This window comes from Saccostrea echinata, unplaced genomic scaffold (assembly GCF_033153115.1).
Source record: "Saccostrea echinata isolate AGI-Se365-2 ecotype Australia unplaced genomic scaffold, CSIRO_AGI_Sech_v1 ptg000043l, whole genome shotgun sequence".
NCBI lineage: Eukaryota > Metazoa > Mollusca > Bivalvia > Ostreida > Ostreidae > Saccostrea > Saccostrea echinata.
Window position 1 is genome coordinate 1,295,303 of NW_026889792.1, and position 18,435 is coordinate 1,313,737.

Sequence of the window (18,435 nt, forward strand, 5' to 3'; positions counted from 1 at the left end):
CAGTTGTGTGATTGAAAACATTACATAGCATGGATTTTAGCAACATATTTGGGAGGAAATTTGCAGTTTTAGGTCTATCAAGATGCTTAGTTACTATCTCTATCTTATGACAGGTCAGACTTTATTTTTTACTTACTTTGATATCCTTTCACACTGTGAGAGAATATCATTTTGATATCCTTTCACACTGTGAGAGAATATCACTTTTATTCAATAAATAAATCACAGTATTTCATTGTTGAAAATGTAATAAAATCTGTCGTTAAGTGGAATGCTGACTAGCGTCTTTCATATACATTGTTAAGCCATCATTTTCATAACTTATTGTCTACGGATTTTTTGGACCTTGTTTTTGATTGGTTGAAAGCATGTGACTTGTCAGACAGAATACAGCATGTCACAATAGCCTAATGGTGGGCGCTCGCTTCGTGATCGGGAGGTTTCGATTCTCGTTTGTTGCTCTGCACCAAACCTAAATCGTAAAACATAGGTAGTGACTGTTCCTTCGTCAAGCGCCCGGAATTAGAAGTGAAGATCACAGGTCTTTCGGACGAGACCTTAAAAAACGAAGTCCCGTGTCACGGTAGGCGTTGGCACTACAAAGAACCCTCACTGCCCAATGGCCCTAAGTTTCGAGTATAGGTCTAAATTTGAAGCCCTTCACGTTGATGTCTTTATATTAGTGAAAAATTCTCAAATGGGACGTTAAACAACATTCAATCTGACTCCATCTGACGTCAAATCTGGCTTATGATTTTCTTATTTATACAGTATGATTCATAAGATGCAAGTCAATCTTACAAATCAGACCGTTATTAAACATTCAATGGCGATGGAATTCATGCGGCTCCGCCCATGCAGCATTACGCGATCATTGAGAATGGAAGTGACAATTACTCTATACGAGGATCGTTACCGATACACATTGTATAAAATTCTTATTTAAAGCACATTTAGTTTACATTGAACTCCTTATCTAATATCACTGCCCTAAATGAAAAAAATATTAATATAGAACATGTAGAAAGTACAGAGAAATTCACTATAGCAGGATACCCATTTCCCTACCCAATCTGGGTTGAACTCTCGACCTACGGAATCTGTCTCCTAGCAGTACAGGAACAGTGCGCTAGACCACTCGATCATCTGGGCAAGTTAATAAACTTAACATTGCTTTGAATGGCGATGACTAAAATTACAATAGCTGTATTTCACATTCATTCTCAACGACCGTGTAATGTAAGGCGGAGTTGCAAGAATTCCATCGACATCGAAAGTTTATTAACGTGTACCATGACTCGAGACCTCGGTTTTTAAAGGTCTCATCCGAAAGACCAGTGACTTTCACTTCTAGTCCTGGGCGCTTAGCGAAGAAACAGTGGCTACCTTTATGAAACATCTTAAGTTTGACACGGAGACGGGAACAAGGATCGAGCCTTGGACCTTCCGATCACAAAGAGAGCGCCCTAGCACTACCGCAACCGGATTAAATAAAGAAAGAAACAATAAGTTCAAAGGATCCTTTCGAAAGAGAAACATACGTATTTTAGCAAAAACATACATTTTCGAAATATTCAAGTTTTAGAGACCAACGGATCAGGGAAATGAGATATCTTTAGAAAAAAAAAAAAAAAAAAAAACTTCAGAGACCTCTTTCGAAAAAAAGACATGTTTTAGCAAAACATATTAACTTTTGTAAAATGCTTAATAAATGAGATCTCCAAATTATAACGTCACTTTTGACCGCAACAAATGCAAAAGAGTCCAGTGCAAAGATTTGGTAGAATTATTGTCATAAAAGTCATATTTTAGTTGTAAAAATTTATTTTAGCGAAGAGAGATATGTTTTGTAAAACATAAAGTAAAACATGAAGTTATCTAAAAATACTTTCTACTCGGAAAGAAGATAATCATTTCTCATATTAGACCTTATGAGAATATTTGTTTTTCTTTGTTACAGTATGTGATTTTCTTTATCTTTTTTTTTTTTTTTTTTTGGGGGGGGGGGAGGTTAGGATTAGGGTTAGGGTTATTTCTCGTACAGAAAGATACTCGTATATATGTCACAAAAGAGATAATTATCTCTGTTTATTAGAAAGACAATATTCTGTGAATAAATTATAAAACGATTTAAAGCATGACGTATATATTTAGAGTGTAATTACAAATATAAATAATAGAATATTTTTTATGTTTATTATATATTTCAAGATAGGGCATCAGAAAAAAATGTTCAGAGACAGACAAATTTCAAAGGATGTCCAGTTTGATATTCGCCGTTAAATGTTTCTTATTATTAAAGTTTATATTTTGAAAAACTCGAAAGTTTTTTGTTTTTTTTTTTTCAAACAAATTCAACTAATGCTCACAATGAGGATCAACTAATACGCAGCTCGTTCATTCATGTAATTGTTTTTCCTCCATTACAATCCTGAAACATGTGAAGTGGATATTTCTGAGACTATGGAAAAAATTGTAATAAAATGATGCTGCAGAAAGTTCATAACAGGAGAAAACTGTTAGAACAAGAATGGCTTGTAATGGGGACGATCTCTGGAGACATCTTTGAACATGATTTACAAAAGGAATCGGATAATCCGCAAAAAGTTATCTAAATAAGATTTTACGAAGTTAGAATCAAATTGATTCTTGGCTAAAATAAAAAAAAATCCAGAGTTACAGTAGAATTCCATGGAATGTTATCTAATTCACTTGGGAATTCTTTTAATTTTGTAAAACGCCGATTGCTCTAGTGAAGAATTGACACAGCATTCTCATTTGTTAAGATATATCGCAAAATTCAGATCATATTATCTACAAAAAACCTAGCGAGATATAATTAGATTTCGAAGCATTCCGTAACGGACATGGTTACAACGTTTACGATAATTAAGCGTACGTCTTGCTGGTTTCTAATCATAAACCTAAGATAAACATGTGGAGTTGCATCATAAAACATGAGATCCGCACAGATTAGTTAGAATCAAGTAACACAGCAGCATCAAAACATGACGTATTTATATTGTACCAATAAAGAGATAGATATATGTTCAATTTGAATAAAAAATCAAGGCCGTAGGCATCAATATTTTATCTGGGGGTTTCACTGCAAGGTATGCTATGTAAATTATGAATTTTTAATACAACGGTTGTTATTTTCTGTACAAGTGCATTGTCGCAAAAGAATAACAGATAAATACAATATTGATTAAGAAAATATCAGAAAGTAAACTTGTGTTGCAAATCATTCTAAAATAAATTAAATTCCTTAGTTTTTTCCTGAATCATTTATTGATTGCCCTTGTCAAAGCTTTGCAAGGGGAGAAATTTGAATAATGATGTTGATGACTGCCTTAGAATTTTAAGACCAAGTTTTAGTGATATTTATTCCCATTTCAAATTGTATTCTTTGATGTACATTCCAGGCTTATGGAGAAGAACAGAGAATTGTTCTAATAGACACCCTCGGATTTTTCTACCACGTGTACAAAGTCTCAAGATTGATAAAGGATTACACCCTTGTTATAGATTGTGGTTCATGGAATACTGCAGATGTACATTTGCTCCAAGGCACGTCTGCTACCATTGATATAAATATATTTTCCCGCCAATTTATCGATACATTCACACGCGCTCTCAATACTTTTACGAGCTCTCACAAATACAAGTGTTTTCTGTTACAACCCAAAGATATTTCACATCTGAACAGTCGTCACAATGACTCTGGCAGGGGTGACAGTCTTTCCATGGGCGGAATACATGGTAACTTGTAGGAATTCTGGGACGGGTGTAGGGCAAACGCAGACGATTTTGTCAAATGCAGGGATTGATATGGACCACGTGCTTTATCTCTCTCCAGAGACAGAGGAGCTTAAAAACTTTCTGGACATACATCAGTAAGTAAACTCGTCGTTTTTCTCTCCTCTAACTTAAGCTTTATTAAGGCTTGCCTATAAAGACCATCTTAAACTAAGCTGAACATTTCAAAAAGAAATTTCAATCTACACCGTATGATTTTTTTTTTTTTTTTTTTTTTTTTTAATAAAACTCAGTTTTCAAAATGAACAGAGATATTCTTTTAATAGCAACTTTAAACATGTTCAGAGTCCATTACTAACATTTGTAACAATGTGGAAAGGTGACACTCACAGTTTCTTTATAAGAAATTTAAAAAATATTCAAAAGCAATAATTTTATTCATTCATTTAAACAAAAATATAAGCAAATATGAATTGAAATGAAATAAAAGAGATAGATCCTAGTAACATATAGTAATAAAACCAAAATGGAATTTCTCATTACTTTTCTGAATATTTTTCACCTGTGTCTACCTTTTTACAGAGTGCATTTGTACATAAATTGAAAGCAATTTTTAAAGGCAGAAGTGTGGTCCTAATTGCGACTTTTAACAAGTTCTAAATTTAATCTAAGAATGAAGCGTTGCTATGAAAATTATTTCAGAAAAAAGAAAGAAAAGCCTGAAAACTATTCCGTTTCCTTAGATACGACCCTTGCTTATACATTCCCAAAACTTTTTAAATGATATCTATAAACAACTAACCCGACTTTCAGTTTTTGCTACAAACAATCCCTAACTGGATGTAAGAAGTTGCGACATACGATTCGATTTCACATGTACTATGAATAAAAAAAAATTGAACATTTTCCCTTCTGGTTGCCATAGCAATGATATTCTTGCTCAATATATCATATTCAACTTTAGCTCTGTTAAGTTAGTACACTTTTTGGTGATTGACATTTTTTGATTAAAAAGTAACTAAATTTTATAACCACTGCTATGTTTCCTCCATGGAAGATATAGCAATAACTTTTGATTTTTTTATGCCATCTTCGTTACCAGCTCTTAAACTTCGGATATATTTTTGTCGGAATTGATTCTCCATGTCTTATGGCAGAATTAAACTTAACCACAAATTGTGTGAGGCTATGCTGTGTTACCATGGCAACCATGAAATATGTTCTTATTTCTAGAATAATTTTGATATGATTAAAGTATGTTCAAATATTTGTATCGTTTCTCTACTCTTGGCAAATGATTTTGGTTATGTAACACTTAGCAATAGTGAATACGGAGCATTTTTCAGCATATAAATCATGTGTCAAATGTCTCCATAGCTACCACCTATATATTCCGAATATTTCTTTTATAACATAGTTGCAAAGGTGAAATATGACGATAACGAACAGTATTCAAGCTCAAAAGTCCATTGGAGCAATTCAAATTGGGAACAGAGCAAACACGGGCTTCTAAAAACATCAGAGGTGGGATCATCTGCCATGGAGGAGTAAACATCCCTGTCGACCGATCACACCCTGTCATTTTCCTTGTCATGATAAGACAAATGAAAAAAATGTATAGACAATTTCAGGGTAAAAATAATGGCCTTACAATTTGTATGAAAAACATCAGTCAACATTCGACTAAACGATAGATTGTATTTGCTAAAAAGGTCATTGTTGAGGACATATGCTATAGTCTTTTTTTCTAAAAGGCATGAAAATACCAGCTAAATCTATGTTCATATTAGTAAAAAAATAAGTTTAACTGTATAGAGTTTTATTTTCTGATCTCAGATTTTTAATATGTCCAATAAAGTGATAAAAATTGTATATAATTATAAAGCTGGTTGCAAATACGAAAAGAGGAACATGATAGAAAGTACACATTTCTTTACATTTAAGAAAGAAATATGCATTATTTACAACCATGTCTTAAAAATATACTTTTCCATACATCCATTTTTCATTTGTAGCATGTGTCCTTAAGGTCAATAAAAATTTTAAAATAGCTGAAATTAAATCTCATTTTTCAAATTTTACTTTGTGTTCCCACGGCAACCAGAGCACATAGCAACCGAAAATTTTGTTAATTTTCAAGTCATGATACATATATTGATCAAATTTTTGTCAAAATCACTGACCATGCATGCTCAAAAAGTTAAGTATATATATATATATATATATATATATATATATATATATATATATATATATATATATATATATATATATATATATATATATCTATATATATATATATATATATATATATATATATATATATATATATATATATATATATATATATATATATATATATATAAACGAAGATTTCTAATTATGTCACCAAAAATAAAAATTATACAGCGCTTCTTACTAATTTGAGATAAGATTCATTTTATTATTCATCGCTGAAAGACAGACATTATTTGCATTTTCGTTGAAAACGCATGTGTTATATTGTATTCTGTATTCATGGCATCATTAGATCACTGAACAGAAATGATTCTATTTTAATGGATTATTGATCAAATAAAAATGCAGACTTATTTACATATGTAAAGACTCTAATTTAATCTTCCATTTAATCAAATACACATCATGCAAATATTGCTTCCCTATAAAGTTTTCCAATTATTGGTTTATCAAGAATTTTCCCTGCTGTACGCTATATTTGTCAAGCGTAGCACATATACAGTACTAGCTAGTTATATCTCCAGGATTGAACGTCTGGAATGACGGTGGTGTGTACAGATTCTAGGAACAATCTAAACTGGTAAATCATGTGTTTGATGCATCGTAAAAGCAAAATTGGTAGCAGAGTCAGGTGATTAATCATCGGGGGAGTTTTCTTATTGTGTTGAGTTGTTCAGTTGCAATTAGTCTCTTCCCTACATTCCCCCAAAGAAATGATAACTCTATTTGACGAATGAGAGATTCAGTAAATTAAATTATACATGCCTTTTGGGAGAGCTATGTAATTTTTGCTGTGTATTAACAATTGTTTCAGAAACTACAAATATGGGGATGATTTTGAATGTAGACAAAAGAATATATATCTCTGACAGAATCTGGTCAATAACACTACGGCAGGCTATCTGCTGCCAGGAGCAATAAAAAAAACTGTTCATTCTAAGCTTCCATATATAATAAAATACCCAATACACACACAAAAGTATCAGTAAAAATTGCATGAATATAATTATTGTTTGAAATTGTTGTATCCTGTTTACAGCATTCCCTGGAGATAAAATGCTATGTTTTATAGAGACTTGAAATACTAATATAACAGTGAAAATGAGCATAGGCAGCAAATGATAATTATGTTCGTTGGGATTGCACTAACTAAATTACTGAAACAAATGCATTTAGTTACTAATTGGTTGTGGGAGTAAACAATATAAATAAATTCTTCCATTATTCACGTTTTTCTCCCCAGAATGGGATACATACTTCGTATTCAGACGATGGATGACTTGAATGACTTGGCGGTGTTATTATATGGAAAACCTCTGCTGATGAGAATCAACCTCGTCCATACTGAAGTCTCCAGCAAGTACAGTGCCGACAAAATTTCAATCTGGGAAGGTTGTTCATTATCGTTTTCAAATAAAGCATGCATTAATCATTACCTTTTTCGCCATCTTGTCATTCAAAACGATACAGTGAACCCTCTGTAACAATCTAATAATCGATTTCTAGTAGGAATGTAGCGTTTTAATAATAGTTTTTACATGGTAATGGATTTGTTTCTTTTCCATTATTTTTTCAGGTGATTTTGCTTGTGTTCTAAACACAGGTCACCGTCAAGTGCGATCTCAACTCGACTGGGCACTAAAACAAGCCGAGACTCACTTAAATAAAGGAAATAGATTTAGTATAGAGGTAATGAACCGAATTCTAACGTAATCAAAGATTTTTCAGACTAGTAAGATAAAAAAAAAACAGAAACGGCAAACAAGTAATTTTATCATCATTAATTGATTGAATGCTTCTGACTTAAAACGTTGGAAGTGTATCACGGATTGAACTTTTTTTGATTTGGAGGGAGGGGTGATTTGGAGTAAATGAAATATTAAGATAACGAACAGTATTCAAGCTCAAAGGTTCATTAGATAAATATAAATTTGGAGCAGAGCAAACACGGATCTAAAAAACCTCAGTGGTGGAATTAGGTGACATTGAGGAGTAAGCATCCTCTGTCGACCGGTCACACCCGCCGTGTAACTCTTTGTCATAATTAGACAAACGGAAAAATTAGGTAGACAACTCAGTGTGAAAACAATACCCTATCAATTTGTATAAAAAAAAAATCAGTCAAAATTCGACTTAACGGTATATTGTATTTACCAACAAAGTCATTGTATTTGCGAAATGTTGACTTTACGGTAAACAAATAATGATGACAATTTTTTTATTATAATCTTAAATTAATTCATGTTTTTTTTTATTTTCAAAAATTTAAACATTTAAACAAACATTCTAGTAGTAAAAAAGATCTTTTATTTGTCTTTTGTCATCAGATAGAGCTTGGGGACGTTGTGGAGGGTTGGTACCTACAGAGCCTTGATTTATTTTCCGGTTGTGACGACTTCCACTCAACAAAGACCAGAAATTCCAGACTTATCCTGACCAATCATACTCCTTTTAACCACTGCTTTGACTGTCGGCCAAAATGGTGGCTCTGCTTGGGCCCATGCTGGCTCTTCACAGCCCCCATGTATTACGTAAGTGTGTACACTGGGGAAGAACATGATTAAGTTCCGTCTTGGCTCTTCACATATAAGGCAAGGGTATACTGATAAAAATACGTTAGCTCTGTGATGTCTCTTTACGGCCCTCTTGTATTACGTAATGTGGATACTGAAGAAAGTAAAAATCATGGCCTTTCATGCTGGCTGCTCATGGCATCCATGTATTACATGAATGTATACTGAAATAAACAGGACAGCTTTTTCAAAATAAATACAAATGTCAATTTTTAATGAAGCTTTTTGTGAAATTGACAATGATGTTCCCTTTTTAATTTTGGAGTTGCAAAGATATCTTTGAATCATACTTTTGATGATACCTATTCCCCAAGATAAATGGAAGTCCAGGCTTTTGACATCATAGACAGCTGCTTCTTTCAACAAAAATGGAACACGTAAATTTACTACCCTTGTCATTAGTTATTTGAAAATTATTTTGTAAAAAAGCCTTCTAATTGTACACACAAGTACTGCTAAGTTGATATAAAAAAGATTCTTGAGTTTCTGATTGAGAATATCTGTGTAGTTTTTGGAAATCAAGTCTTCCAACAATTTGTCGGAATTACCGGGTGTACCAATTGCGCCCCGTTTTAGCAGTCTTATTTTGTATTCATATGAAGCAGAATTCATTCACATACATATATTTCTACATGAAAAGAAGATGTTCCTTGCTCGGGCCTTCAATTCAACATTTAGATATATCGACGACGTTTCATCAATTAACAATATTCATTTTCATTTCTACGTTGATTCGATATATTCCCCCTGAACGCGAAATAAAAGATACCACAGAGTATTACACATCTGTTTCATATTTAGATATATTATTAAAAAAAGGACGTTAATGGTAACTTTACAAAAAACTTTAATATAAACCTGATGACTTCAATTTTTTCTATTATCAACTTCCCTTATTTAGGTAGCAATATACCCTTATCGCCTGCATATGGAGTTTATGTCTCCCAATTGATTCGTTACGCAAGAGCATGCTCTACCTACGAACAATTTCTAAAAAGAAGCGAGCTATTGACAAACAAGTTGATGAAACAAGGATATCAACAGTCTCGTTTAAAGGTCAACATTTGGCAAATTCGATACAACGACCTAATCAGCAGATACAATCTATCATGAAGTCGAATGTTGACAGACGATTTTCATACAAATTGTTAGGTCATTACTCACTGAATTATCTACGGATTTTTTTCTGTTTTCCCGATCATGACAATGAGCACACGTCGGGTGTGACCGGTCGACAGGGGATGCTTACTCCTCCATGGCACCTGATCACACCTCTGATATTTATAGAGGTCCGTATTTGCTCTACTCCAGATTTGTATTGTTTCAATGGACTTTTGAGCTTGATTACTGCTCGTCATATCCATATTTCATTTAGACCTATTATATTAAATATTTTGCAATGATCACCCGTTTTCTCTGTAAAACTCAAACATTACGCATTTTGTAATAGTCCACACAATGATGAAAAATGTATACCAAATATAATTATAAGTTCTTTGCCTTTAAAAATCTTTGGCTATTAAGACTACTTCTCTGCTTAATAGGGAAATTACGTACAAAGAATCTACTTCATTAGTATCAAATGCATTTTATTATTTCATACGAACGATGTGTCGTAATACCCTTAATTGATTTACAAGTTAGAACCAAAAATGCAAAGTAATATAATTTCCAAGCTAGGTCACGTGATATGTAGTTTATGGTCCTCTAAACTTTCCAACAATGATCTCATGGTGTATTACCAAGAAGAATCTGTAAGTTATTTCTGGATATCTGAATAGGAATTTAAAGTCTAAGCGTTTTCTGACTTCTGTAAGAATCGTCAGATGTAAAGTGCTGGGAAATCAATGGGAAATGTTGATTAAACTTGTTTTATGATCCCCCCGGTCTGATAACGGTAGAAAGCGAACCATTTTATATACTTGATGGGGTAATAGTCACGTGTTATTTGATACTTTGGGATTTATGTACATAATAGATAATATATCGGAGCATAATATTACTACATTTAGATGACTAGATTCTAACGCTTGGAAATTTTGGATATTGTTTGCGAACATATCATCCTTGCTAAATATATTTTTTTTTGTTTAAGTCTGAAATCAAACTCCAGATTTTGAGTAAATCAACTAAATCTTATCTTATAAAATGTTTTCGAAAGCTTTTAGAGGATTGAAAGGGTGATTAAGCCAATTTCATCCCTGTTCAAGATAAATAGATCAAGAGGAGATAAAAAGAGTAAGATACATTTCATTCAGAATTTCAGATACCGAACTATTGAAAATATGTTTTCACAGTTAAAAAAATCTTTAACGCGTTGAAAATAAACTCACATGTATTACTTTTGTATTTGCTGGTAAAATATAACCAAGTTATTGAAGAATGATCTTAATCACAAATTTCTAGGACAGAAACTGTGTAAGAATGAGAGAATTTCATTACTTTTTGTCATTTTCCTAGGTAAAGAAAAAATCACTAAAATTTGTTCAATTTATGAGCATTTTAGAACTATCCCGTGACTCAGCTACGTGGAATCCAATGTCCTTCCAATAATCTCAGTTGTTTGATAATTTCCATCATTGGTTTTAATAGCACATTTTTAGTTGGGTATAAAAAAAAACCTAATTACCTTCCTTTCATCATTTGTAGAAATTTTGTCTTTGATATGTTCTGGAACAAATGACAATTAACAGAAAATTTTCCAAAGACAAACCATGAAGGAAAGAATGAAAAGTTAACATTCTACTCCCACAATTTGTAAGGAGTGTTATTTCACACATCTATGTGTTTTAAAATGTCGTCACAAAGACGTGTTTGTCATTATGCCATCTAGTCTTATGAAGTAAACAGGACGAATATCAAATTAATGGCTTTTTAAAATTCAATTAGAATAAGTCCTTTGCAACAGAAAATAATGCTATCTTTACAGAGAGAGAGAGAGAGAGAGTTACATTTCATTTTTCGTGACTCATTTCAAATTTCTATTTCAGGTATACAGACGACTGACATGTACTGATTTAAAACTGAAAATAAAAGCTCCCGTGACGTCACTTCCAGGCGCAAGACGGAAAAGCATGACTTCTGGTTAGTTTAAACTACAATAGATGAAAATTACTCCATTTTAGTGTATATGTCAGATGTCAATTCCATTATATTGTTCTTGTAGGAATATTTATAATAATAATTCTGTTTCAACGACTTCTATGCAGAGTAGAATCTTTTATTATTATTTAATCATTTTTTTTTTTTCAAAATTGCAATCGCGTTAAACTAAGCGTTTTCAGAATGGGGAAAATTCTAATGAATGACCTGTTATCATTTCTAAAAAAAAAAAAAAAATAAAAAAAAATGATTTCAGAGGGGAAAATAAAATGTCGATTTTCAGATAGCCTGTTTAAACTTGATGCACAAGATATATGTTATAAAGTCCTTTTATTTAAGATTATTTTTTTCTTTTTAAGTAGAAAATGTATCATCTCCGTAAATTTTACAGACTCATCTCAAAGCTGTATGGTGGTCAATTACAAGAAAGAGGGAACAGTCTCCTGCAAACTTGTACAAAACTTGTCTCAGATGTCCGAACTTAGTACCTATGGATCTGTAGCGGAACAGAGCTGATAACCCTGCTAAAATATTACTGATGTTTCCACGGAAATTGAAGCACTGGTATATTTAGTATGGAAGCTCGACAAACCAACTGTGATTATTGAATACTAATGCGATGAAAAGGACATCATTTGTCCTGATAAGGGCTCTCGGCGATTATTAGTTATCTTCAATGCTGATGGCTTGTAGCAATTGAAGTAGAATTTGGCTTATGGGGAAGAAGTAAATCAGACCTCCCCTAATCCCCACGACACAACAGCAATTAATCGATGTCAACGGCCAAAGGAAGCGAGAAGAATCGATGCTGATTTACATAAAGGTTAGAGGTGAAGACTTTCATCTGCTTTTTGCTGTTTGTAGCAATAAACATTGTAAGAAAAAATAGACTGTTGAAAATGAAATTTACAAAACATGTTTGAAGTCTTCTTGGCATGTTTTAATTTCTAGGACATGTAGCTAATTTTTTCTCTAGCATATATTTTTTGTTTATAGCGATTTTGATACTTTTTTTGTGTACAAATTTGCTATATTTTGAATGTATGTTTGATGAACTCAAGATCGGTATGGTTACATATATATGTCTCAGATCAAAAATATTGATTATAAAATGAAGATATACTTAGACAAAACTGGCTCCGTATATGACTTACATTATGACCCCTGGGTCGAGGCCTCTGCTGGTGGACTGTTAGTCTCCGATGGTCTCTACAACCCAGTAGCTAAATATAAGTACTTTGGTTCTAGCTTGAAAATACGGATATATATTTAATTGCTGTGGTAAAATTTAGAAATTTATTTTAAAATTGAGGATTATCTCCCTCATTCATAGCTTTCGTAAGTTCTATGGTCGACACAATGACCTTGTCAGCAAATACAATTTATCATTGAGTCAAATGCTGACTGACGTTTTTCATACTAATTGTTAGGCCATTATTTACACACTGAATTGGCGACGGATTTTTCCGTTATTTCCCGATCATGACAAGGAGCACACGGCGGATGTGACCGGTCGGCAGGGTATACTCGCTCCTCCACCTGATCCCACCTCTGACGTTTAGAGGTCCGTGTTTGCTCTGCTCCTATTTTGTATTGTTTAATGGACTTTTGAGCTTGAATACTGTTCGTTATCTCCATATATTTCATTTTAACCACCGAACATGTATCTCTGCTGGTGGACAGTCTGTCCCCGAGAAAACTTCGTTCGGTACCTATTCATTCATGAGTACTCAGAATAACGAAATGATACTGGCAGACGCGTCGCCCAGTATAAAAAGGCGTCACTCTTGAGCCTATAAGGGACACAGACTCAAGGAGTTCATTCGGAGCCCCTCGGATAATCCTCAGGGATATTAAACATACGTCATATGTACAGTCTTCAGATTCCCAGTTTTGGTATAAAACCAATAGTTCATGCAAAAAATTGAAAGAATGTAAAGTTTCTATTAGAGATATATTCGAAGACTCCTTTTCCGATCCCATGTCTTCTATTTCAAAATGTTCTGCGAAAAACTGTAAAACCTGTGACATTTTGATAAATAACACTTTTTTTCACCAGTAATCTTACTGGACACAGCTTCTGTACCAAAACTTGGGAAAATCTGAACTGCAATTCTTCTAAAGTTGTCTACGGAATAGAATGTAATCTTTGTGGACTTATTTATGTTGGTGAAACTAAGGGATCACTCAATCAAAGAACATCAGGTCATAGATTTCAGATAAATAATGGGGGTCAGCAACTTTTATACAAATATTTTGATTTACCTGATCATTCTATTTTGTCAATGAAAATTAGAATTCTAGAAAAGATTTACCACCACACAAACAGTCCATCACTGAGTATACCTTTCCGTAGACAACGAGAAGAATTTTGGATTAGAAAGCTAGGGACAGCCCTTCCTTATGGATGTAATGACAATGTCGATAGTGTTGGAAATCTTTCCAGTCCACAGTGTAACAATGGAAATGTGATGGGACTTTTTAACCATACACAGAGACGTAAGTGTAGTCATGGGCATCGGTCTTACAATAAACTTTTAATACACGATGTCTCTTTTGATTCATTACTACCTTACGTAAAACAACAGTTAGGTCTACATAATATTCGCACCAAACTTTACTCTGTCCCTTTGAAACTTTTAAATAGTCTTCTTGAAAAGGTCAAGGAAAGTCCATTTTTTGATTCCTCGACACCAGAATATAGGCTCGGATCTGTGATTATGGATATTGCAAATCATAGGCTTTTTAACCCCCCGCGTTTTACTGAAGAAAATGCAGGTAAAACAATCCGTTTTTTCCTTAAAATTCAATATGCCAACAAAGGGATTGACGCGGTTAATATAGGTAATATTCTTAATCACGAAAGGGTCCAGTCTTGTATTCCACCATATTTCAAGTTAAAGACTACACCTTGTATTTCCTACAAATATACATCGACTATTGCTTCCAAACTTTTTAATTACAAAAAAAAACTTTACAGGGCCTGGATATCGAATATCTGAAACATAATCCTCCATCGTCTTCATGTTCTTCTTCGCCCTATAACTATAGTCCTGCTGGACACGTTATTACTGGTGACGTAAATATAGTTAATAATGAGGACCTTAGATCACTAATTTTAAAAGGTCCTAAATTTAGGGAACCCCGATCCTTCAACTGGCGTCGGAATTTCATAAATATTATGGATTCTGTAGAGGACTAAGTCAGGCGATGGGCCAGACATGAAAAAGAAGACCTTGACACTTTGTCAGAATGGATTAAATGTATCAGATGTATGTTAAAATCACGCATTAAAAGATTGAGGGGCAATATGAGAACCATCTATCCTTCTGTATTCAATAATCCAGAAGTGAAAAAATAATTAGATAGATTACATGATCAGTACGTACTGGTCCCTGCTGAAAAAGCAGGTAACAACATTGTCTTTGTTTGTAAGGCTCATTATATTAAATTATTTTAGAGGAACTTGGATTTAATTCTACAAGTGGTAATCCAACTTATACTCATAGTTCCCTTTCTAAGGAAGAAATTCTTCAAAATCATATGTCAGTTTTGAATATTTATAATATTCCAAACAACCGAAATGAATTTGAATTACCATATTTATACTGGATTCCGAAACTTCATAAAAATCATTACAAACAAAGATACATAGCGGGTTCCAGTAAATGTTCAACCAAGCCTCTTTCTTTACTCCTCACTAAGATATTAACAGTGGTGAATGAGAAAGTTCAAGAGTACTATGAAACAATATATTCGAGAAGTGGTGTAAATCAGATGTGGATACTTAAAAATTCCAAGGAACTTTTGGAAATTTGAAATCACAAGATACCAAAATCAACAGCTTAAAAACTTACGACTTTTCTACTTTATACACAACCATTCCCCACGATAAATTAAAGTCCAGGCTTTTTGATATAATTGACAGCTGCTTTTTCAATAAAAATGGAACTCGTAAATATACTTGTCATTGGTCATTTTCAAAATCATTTTGTTAAAAAACATTCTGATTGTACACACAAGTACTCTGAAGTTGACATTAAAAAGATTCTTGAGTTTCTGATTGATAATATCTATGTGGTTTTTGGAGACCAGGTCTTCCAACAATCTATTGGAATTTCCATGGGTACCAATTGCGCCCCGTTATTAGCAGACCTTTTTTTGTATTCATATGAAGCAGAATTTGTCCAAAATCTTGTACGTGAAAAGAAGAAAACATTTGCTGTGGCCTTCAACTCGACATTTAGATATATCGACGATGTATTGTCAATTAACAATGGCTATTTCCATTCTTATGTCGATACGATATATCCTGGTGAGCTTGAGATAAAAGATACCACAGAGTCTGACACATCTGTTTCATATTTGGATATTTTACTTGAAAAAGACGTTAATGGTAATCTAACAACCAAGCTGTATGATAAACGTAATGACTTTAACTTTTCAATCGTCAACTTCCCTTACTTATGCAATATACCTTCATCACCCGCATACGGGGTATATCCTTCATCACCTGCATACGGGGTATATATCTCTCAGTTGATTCGATACGCAAGAGCATGCTCTACGTACCGGTATGTACAATTTCTAAAACGAGGTAATTTATTGACAAACACGTTGATGAAACAAGAATATCACCTGTCTCGTTTAAAGTCATCATTTCGTAAGTTCTATGGTCGATACAATGACCTTGTCAGCAAATACAATTTATCATTGAGTCAAATGCTGACTGACGTTTTTCATGCTAATTGTTAGGCCATTATTTACACACTGAATTGGCGACGGATTTTTCCGTTATTTCCCGATCATGACAAGGAGCACACGGCGGATGTGACCGGTCGGCAGGGTATACTCGCTCCTCCATGGCACCTGATCCCACCTCTGATGTTTAGAGGTCCGTGTTTGCTCTGCTCCTATTTTGTATTGTTTAATGGACTTTTGAGCTTGAATACTGTTCGTTATCTCCATATATTTCATCTGATCCTTCGACGTATTTTGCACCAGTCTTTGGCACCTTCTTCAGCTCTTCAAAGTCTTTTTATTTGAATATTTTGGATTTCCATTGTTTGGCTTGAGCATCACTGAAGAGGCATAATTTGTCGAAATGCACATCTGGTGCATCAAATCTGGTACCATATATGATTTACATTAGACAGGAGGTGTCCAAGTAAGTAAAAAGAGCTTTGATATGATGAAGAAAAACATGTAACAATTAATCTTGGGAATTTTGTGAATCATTGATTTTTATTCCTAATTTTGTGCAGATTTCTATGAGGGGTATTTTGTCCATTGATTTCATTTTCCATACATCCTGATGTACAGCATACAGCTTCAACGACATACGTTTTGATTTAACTGAAGTCAAAGATTGTTAATTTAAGATGAAAGTGACAGTTTAATTTTTATTTTATGTTTGGATATAATATTCAAGATGGACAACGTCTAGAGTTTAAGTACCTTTTTATGTATATGTAAAATGTGAGTTACGCCTTGTCTGAGGACTGGTACATAATTCATATTCAGTGAGGCCATTTTTAAAAATATTTGGCTTCCCTCTCCCAGGATGAAACCAAAGGTCTCTGAGGAAACTGTAGCTCTACTGGTTTGTACTTTAAACTAAGAGAAATGTGCCACTTGGACTTGAAACTTTGTAACAGCAATAAATAGAATAATCATCCTTAGTTTAATCTCTTTTTGTGGCAAGATTTATTGCAAACAGACTAAAACTGAAGGAGGGATAGTCCTTTGAAAGAGTTTTACAGATATTTCTATTTTTAGTAACCATGGCAACATCATTCATCAAACTGGGGATAAACGATAAAGACAATTATGTATCTAAGAGAAGTGTACTTAGGAGGAGGAGGAGTGTTTTGAAAGAATTAGACAGAAATTTCTGTTTTTAGTAACCATGGCGACACTTCACCAAAATATAAAACCAATGCACAGACATATGTATATCAGTGTAGTCAACTTGCATGCCAAGTTATATTTTTAAAACGATGGCATCACCGTTCATCGAAATCAAAAACCGATAGACAGAATCATGTATTTTAGTGTAGTTTATTTGTCTGTCAAGTGATATTGAAATAAGACCTAAATTGTAGGAGGAGTAGCGGTTTGAAAGAATTTCTCAGAATTTCGATTTTTAGTAACCATGGCAACAATGTTCATTGAAATCAAAAATCGATACACAGAATTACGTATCTTAGTGTATTTAACATGCGTTCCAAGTATTTTTGAAATCAGACCAAAACTGTACGAGGAGTAGTATTTTACAGAAATTTGTATTTTTAGGAACCATGGCAACACTGTTCATCGAAATCAAAAACCGATATACAAAATTATGTATTCTAGTGTAGTCTACTTGCATGTGTGCCAAGTAATTTTGAAATCAGATCAAAACTGTAATAGTAGCGTTTTGAAAGTAATTCACAGAAATTTCTACTTTTAGTAACCATGGCAACACCGTTCATCGGAATCAAAAACCGATTTACAGAATTATATATTTTAGTGTAGTTAACTTGTGTGCCAAGTTATTTTGAAATCAAACAAAACTGTAGGAGGAGTTGCATTTTAGAAATTGTTTGCAGACGGACGACGGACACCTTAATATCGCATAAGCTCTTTTAGAGCTAAAAATTGGGAAGGCAGGTAGGGAATGTTTCTTTCGTTTTTTTTTTATCAAAGGAATTATGAAAGTTAAAATAGTTGTTAACGGGATGAGAAATTCCAAAATGAATGAAAATAAAATGAATGTAAAAAA

General features: G+C 33.4%; 1 protein-coding gene across 1 annotated transcript; it reads left to right on the plus strand.

The window, feature by feature from the left end:
- The first annotated feature begins 3,452 nt into the window (after nt 1–3,452).
- Nucleotides 3,453–12,969, plus strand: LOC133201257 (uncharacterized). Its single transcript, XM_061337051.1, has 6 exons — nt 3,453–3,896; nt 7,241–7,389; nt 7,574–7,686; nt 8,325–8,528; nt 11,561–11,654; nt 12,064–12,969. Exons 1-6 carry the CDS (start codon nt 3,718–3,720, stop codon nt 12,186–12,188), a joined length of 864 nt encoding a protein of 287 aa, XP_061193035.1. The 5' UTR covers nt 3,453–3,717; the 3' UTR covers nt 12,189–12,969.
- The last annotated feature ends 5,466 nt before the right edge of the window (nt 12,970–18,435 follow it).

Coding starts and splice junctions, on each gene's coding strand:
- LOC133201257 (XM_061337051.1), top strand. CDS start 3,718: ATGACTCTGGCAGGGGTGACAGTCTTTCCATGGGCGGAATACATGGTA. Junction 7,687..8,324: donor GAAATAGATTTAGTATAGAG/GTAATGAACCGA, acceptor TTTTGTCATCAG/ATAGAGCTTGGGGACGTTGT. Junction 8,529..11,560: donor TCACAGCCCCCATGTATTAC/GTAAGTGTGTAC, acceptor TTTCTATTTCAG/GTATACAGACGACTGACATG.